Here is a 6,981-nt window from a genome sequence, read left to right as displayed (position 1 = left end):
TTATTTATTTTTGTCTTCCAAGTTTGAAACCAACGCTGCGCCTTTTATTGTAAGCTGAGTGGTTTCCTTCTTAGGAGAAACTGAACTCCGCTACGTCCCTCTGGTGACAAAGCCGCGTACTACTCGTACTGAGCGACACTTTAAAAATTTTTGTCTAAACTAGAAAAATGTAATTGTTATATCTATTTGCATGAAGTCCAAGTAACTACTCAATGTAGTTGAGTCACTACTTCACTACCAATTAATAGTGCATACAATTTGTTACCATGACTATATTTTTATAATATTCAGCACTACTTTAGTTTCTATTACTTTGTAAAACTAGTTACAGGTACTTCAATTGCAAAAGTTGCCAAATTTATAGTTGCTAGAACTATTTCGTTTTCTCTCAGTGTGATGATGGTCATCCAGATTTTATAGATTGTATTCCCACGGCTCAATTTTGTAGAATAATAAACAATATTTTTGATTGTCTTAATTCAAGAAACTTTTTTTGCAGTACATTTAAAAAACCATTGTCTAAAAATAACGTGGAAGAAATTTTTTCTTTTTTTGAGACATCTATTAAATATTTATCAAATATTATATTACACGATAAACTAGTGATAGAAACAGCATCTAAAACCGGTTTTTTGGGATTTATTATAGATATGAAAAATCTACAGTTTTATTTTTCGAATACGTAGAGACAGAATATTTGCAGTATATTCTTTCTTACAAGTTATCATAAGATCACTTGGAAATGTTCTTTTCATGTATTGGAGCAATGGGAGGATATAACAATAATCCCAATGTCAAGGAATTTATAGCTTCATATAAACGCCTTTTGCATCATAATGAAATTAAACCTTCTACACTTGCATAAATAATAAATTATATAGTTCAAACACATTTAATATAATGATTTCGAATACATTAAGAAATATACGTATAATTGCATTATTTAAGAATTTTGATTCGCATAGTCGTGAAGTTGCACAAACATTTAGTGTAATAGAGGATCATAAGTTCGTGATAATTAAATCAATTATAAGTGTATTTTTTAAGATAAAATTACATTATTATGGAAAAGTAATGACTCTAAAAGCGCATAATACATTTATTAGGCATCATTTCACAAAAAGTATAACTTTTCAAGGCCAATAAGAATATAAATTATAATAATTTTATGTATTTCCAACAAAGTGCCAAAGTAACAATAATTTAAGACTGAGTATATAAAAGTATTATAATGTTAAAGGTATCTATAAGTAATGCCATATTTTAAATATGTATTAAACACATTTTTATTTTTTATATAACGTTGGAGCTGATTTACAGTGAGAGCAAAAAGTATTCGTACAAGAAAATTTTTTATAAAAAAAAATCTTATTTGTAGAAAATAAACATTAATTAGCAATTTTATACAATGAATACAGTCTGTTCTAACATATATAAATGAGCTTCGTATGTATTTCTGATATTATAAGCTAAATTTCTCGATTGTACGAAAACTTTTTAAGCATCCAAACAATGGAACTTTTAATTTTCGCTTATTTTTCAGATGATATATTTTCTATAATTAATACACATCTTTTTATTAATTATAGAAAATATATCATCTATTTTATACTTTATGAATAAATTGTTAATTACCTAGCAAGAAATTATCATCAATTAAACGTCGAATCGACGTCGAATTGATGTTGAAATCATCGTATCAATATCGATTCGACATCAATTCGATGACTCATCTCGCTGGATAATATTTAATTAAAAAAAAATAATTTTTTTTTAAATATTTTCTCTGTCGAATACTTATTGTACTCACTGTACGTATTGAAGTCCAGCAGTAGCCACCTAACATGTTTGCGTCCCTTTGATAATGTTTCTCAATTATCATCAAATCCTAGTATTCGCCTTGCTCATCATTTGTTATACTCAAATCATTTGAAAAGAATTAGATGAATGAAAAAATTAAACATTTAGCGACAGATGTGCAATATGACAATACTATTTCATGATAATTTTTTCATAAATTCTATTTTAACAGTGTTACACTAACATATTACTTTAAAAGTTCGATTCGATTCTTTTTACAACAGATCCGAATTCAGCACTTCAAAATACGTAAAAAAGTTGTTTCCTCTTTGCACTAAAAATTGCTCAAAATTTGCAAACTATATAATGTTATTAGATTGCATTGTGTAATATGCAAATTCTATTTCATTAAAAAAATTATTTTTAATTTATATAATATAATCTATTTTTATTATATTAATCTATGCATATCACATTTGATCTCTTATTTATTTAAAATGAGATTAAATAATCTTGTTTTTATACTATTTTTTTTATTTTTGTCTTTAAATGTTTCAATATTTATCATTATATTTTAATATTCATGAATATTTACAATAATAACGCATAATACACAGTACATATTACAAATTTAGTAAAAACTAAACTAATTCTACCCGTTAAACTAAAAATATAAGTATCTTATAACAGATACAACTTAAAGTACATTTGAATTTGCCGCGCTTTTGGTCGATGGGGCGGGGCTTAACATCGGAGATGATTGATTCATGATCCTCTCTTTCTAATGCATGGGTTAGCTACCAGTCTGAAGTTGCTGCTAGCAGTCCATATTATATAGTCAAAGGATGTGCATAATGCATCATTTATCCTTGTTTAACATTTGATGAACAACAAAGATAAAAAAATGCGCATCATGCGCATCATGCGTGAAATGGAACACAGCCAAGGATGTATCAAATATTTAATCCACATCAATTTGATACGCGTACTAACCGATTTACTGACTACGTTTACACCGTGAATTTAGGCCGTGGCCTATAGATGTCCTTGTTTATCCTGTATATTAAACAAAGACACCTATTGTATAGGTCGCGGACTAAACGCACGGTGTAAACGTAGCCAATGGTGTAAAAGAGGTCAATGTAAAATGACAGGTGTATCCTTGCACACCTAATGGTGGAAGTAACAAGGGGTGCGTTCCGATTTCACTGCCAGTGCTGAAAATCTATAGCGCACATAACGTATACTGTATAGTTTCAGCACTGGCAATGAATATCGGAACGCACCCAAGGTGTGCTATTGCGCAGACATTTTTGCTGGCCAATGAGAGAGCGTGACTGAATTCAGCCATCTTAGGCAATTCAAATGCATGTAATAAGGGAATTTGATTACACATCTGACTTCCACATGGATAGTATCTTTATTAATATTTTTATATTTTAATTTCTATTTATTGTAATATGACGTGCTTTGAATTGTGATCTGCGAAGGCGAAGGTTAATCACTTGCGTTAAATAACGAAGATATTTCACGACATTTCTCAACTAACAATAAGAAGTAAAGCTAATTCTACAATGTGCTCTTTGTTTCCTGTTTCTTGCTGCTTGTCTTTTGCCTTCTTGATAAAAAGGCAAAAGACAAACAAAGACAAACAGCAAGAAACAGGAAACAAAGAGCATATTGTAGAATTAGGCTAAAGGTATGCTCATCCTCTGTCGAACGCAGAAACTATTTCCAACATTTGCGGACTTGAATATTGTATGGAAAATTATATGGCATTGCTGATAATGGTTTAAAGTAAACCGAAATGACTAAGAATTTTATATAAACATAATGTAGAAAGTATTGTGAATATATATTATATGCATGTATTGCGCTCCAAGTACAGCGCTGTGTTAAAGTTCTCATTGCCCGCTTATTAATATCTTAATTATTATTGTTGCTTGTTTTTCGAGAGCCTTATTAAATATATTTTGTTAATAAGGGAAGATTCACTAAAGGTGAATAAATGCTACAAAATATATACCATATATAACTTTTTTAAATTTCAACTCGAACAAAAAACATAATATAATTAATATAATTAGAATAAATAGATTTAATATAACAATGAATGATCAGTAAAAAAAGATTAGTAAAAAAATAATAATAATCAGTCAAAAATAATATGATCAGTTAAAGTGAAATTTACAAGTCAAAATACAGTAATTTTACGATTTGTAAATTTGTAAATCTTTTTATTACGCTACTCTTTAATTTTCTGCAAAAAATTTATTTATTGAAGTTTCTAATTCGTATGTATAAGTACATGTATATACGTACTAAGCATAATATCTCTCGCGGAATCTTTATATTTTATAGTATTTTTATTACTTCCACCATGATAACAAAGTAAATAACACTTATCTGGGTGCGTTCATAGTCACGCATGCAGCGCGTACTAAACTGCAATACTGATGCACAACGCTTCGAAATTATTCCGTTTTTTCACCTCTGTGAAGCTGGCACCCTTATATTCAAAATTTTGAAAAAATAAGCAGAGTTCTGATTGCCTCCCGAAGAGTTCTAGAGTTCTCTAGCAATTTCAGAAAGAGTTCCGTCGATTAAAGCGGTGAAAATACCATTTGAAGTTTCGAGGGGCCAATTTCACGATTCCGAAACTTTGAAGGGCTATAACTTCTTTACGTCCATTTTAGCACTTTGATCCATATAGGACAATCGATAGAACTCTTTGAGGGCAACCAGAACTCTAACAAAAAATACCGGATTTCCGAAAAAATTTTTTCTAAAAAAAATTTTTTTTAATTTCGGCCATTCTGTTGAGTTCTAATGATTATGCTTAATAACCGATGCGCTGAAACTAATATCTAAAAAGTTCTAGAACTTTGAAGTTTCAGATTTCAAATTTTTTTAAGGGTGTAGTCTGCTTTACAAGGCCAAAAAATAGCAATATTTTGGGAATTTTTTTAGAAGGGAAAAAATAATTAAACTTCTTAAACGTTTATGCCTCATTTTAATATGTATTCAAAGGGTATAAAGTGAATTTTTATGGAGCAATTTAATAGAAAATGGCGGATGTAGAGGCTATTGTGTGGAGCGCCTCGGCTCTGGAGTTGTCCATCTGCGTACACGATGCCGCTCGCAATTCTTGTCTGAAATGAAAAAATTAAACTGATTATTAATTTAGACATGTATATCTTCTATATGAACCTAAAAAATTCCGAAAAAGAGGCATAATGATGATTATTTGTAGTTTGAACATAAATTATGCATTTTTACATGTTTAAATTTGACTTTGACCTGATGTAAAAATTATTAAAAAAGACTTTTTTAATAATTTTTTTTGGTTCATATAGAAGGGAATTTAGTTGTGAAGAGAATGCACTTTGGCTTTTGTCGATCGGTCAAATATTTTTTTTGCTATCGTGTACGCAGTTTAGGAAAAATCGTAAAAATGAAAACTCGAGAAAACACGCTTTAAAGTTTGCGGTCGGAAAAAGTTTGATTTATTGACTACTTACATCAATAATCTGCTAATCAGCGATTCCTGCACTATATAAGAGGCCTTCAGCTTTCTCGTAGTATTCATGAAGATGAATTTGTTCGGCTCCTAAGTATTGTTTTGAAAAGCCATATTTCAGGTAAGGGGATCGAGGGACGGGCGCGCGCTCGGAGCAGACCGGCATGCGCGCTCCGTGCCTACCTGCTCTCGGCCTTATATCGTCACAAATACTTTGAATAGGAATTTATCCTTTTGAGAATATATTCTTGGATAGTTTATCTATCTATTTAAGCAATAAAAAAAAATCGATTTTTTTGACCTTGTAAAGCAGACTACCCCCTTAAATCCACACAGGTCAAAATTTTTTCTCGAAAATCCGGCATTTTATTGAGAGTTTTGGTAGCCCCCTGGAGAGTTCTAACGATTATCCTTAATAATACAATAGCTGAGATCACAAACAAAAAAAGTTCTAGCGTCTTTAAAAGTATAAAAATTCGAAATCTGATACTTCAAAGCTCTAGAACTTTTTAGATATTGGTTTCAGCGCCTCGGTTGGAGGGCTATTAGAACTCATGATACAATGACCGAAATCTAGAAAAAAATTTTTTTCTCAAAATATTTTTTCCCAAAGTATTTTTTTAGAGTTCTAGTTGCTCCTCAAAGAATTCTATCCTATATGGATTATCCTATATGGATCAATGTGCTAAAATGAACGGTAAAGAAGTTATAGTCCTTCAAAGTTTCGGAATCGTGAACTTGGCCCCTCCGAAACTTCAAATAGTGTTTCCACCGCTTTAATCGACGGAAAACTCTTCGGGGGGTAAAGAACTCTGCTTATTTTTTCAAAAAATTTTGAAAGTAAGGGGCCAGCTTCACAGACATGGCTTAGTAGCACAATAAAATTTTGGGTGCAAATTTAAGCCAACAAAAAATAAATTAATATTGGAAAAAAAATGCAGTTACGAAAAAGGGCGATCAAATAAAAATATTGAATAAAATATAAATTTTAATTATTTTATTAAAATCGTTTAAAGTGTGCGAGTTTTGAATGTATTTGACTATAAACGTCAGATATAATATTAAAAAGTTATAACAATTATTTGGAATAGGAGCAGTTTAAGGAAATTGTGAGCAAATTTCAAAATTCCAGGTCTTTTTTTACATTTTCCCCTGATACTTTTCCTGATTTTCCAGGTCTGTGGCAACACCGCATACAATTTTGTTTAAAAAATGATTTAGGGATGACCGGATCTAGAATTTCTGCAAAAATTAAAAATTTTGCGACATGTATATGAAACATTCTCGGAATAATTATCAATCAGAATAAATCAATAGTTAAAAGAAGGGCTACGAGCCAGTTATAACATAAAGAATATTTAATAACCTTTCATACATACATACAAACGTTTCGACACCGATCGGGTCATTTTCAATGTAAAACAACAAACAATCTTACATAAATTATCGGAAAATTCAGTCAAATTATAATTTTTGTAATTACCTTTTTATTATTTGTAATCACAGATTTACCATTTATTTTCTTTCCAAGTACTTCGGTTATACCAATTGCACTAGAAGTTCGATAAACTTGTTTGAGACTCTCAATGGTTAGTGAAACTTTTGCCATTTTTTTACGAAGATTTTCACCAACCACGCCTTTTAGTCCAAAGTCGGAAGAG

General features: G+C 30.4%; 1 protein-coding gene across 1 annotated transcript in view; it reads right to left on the bottom strand.

Annotated features, from left to right (window-relative positions):
* Positions 1 to 5,819: 5,819 nt before the first annotated feature.
* LOC108729541 (uncharacterized) overlaps positions 5,820 to 6,981 on the bottom strand; it is a 2,700-nt gene continuing 1,538 nt past the window's right edge. Inside the window, exon 2 of the mRNA XM_018458706.1 lies at positions 5,820 to 5,893. Within this exon, the coding sequence (XP_018314208.1) occupies positions 5,820 to 5,893 (74 nt within the window). The remainder of the gene's footprint in view (positions 5,894 to 6,981) is intronic.

The sequence above is a fragment of the Mycetomoellerius zeteki genome, unplaced genomic scaffold (assembly GCF_001594055.1).
Source record: "Mycetomoellerius zeteki isolate Tzet28-1 unplaced genomic scaffold, Tzet1.0 scaffold753, whole genome shotgun sequence".
NCBI lineage: Eukaryota > Metazoa > Arthropoda > Insecta > Hymenoptera > Formicidae > Mycetomoellerius > Mycetomoellerius zeteki.
Note: the sequence above shows the minus strand (reverse complement) of the source record. Positions and strands in the feature narration are given on the sequence as shown.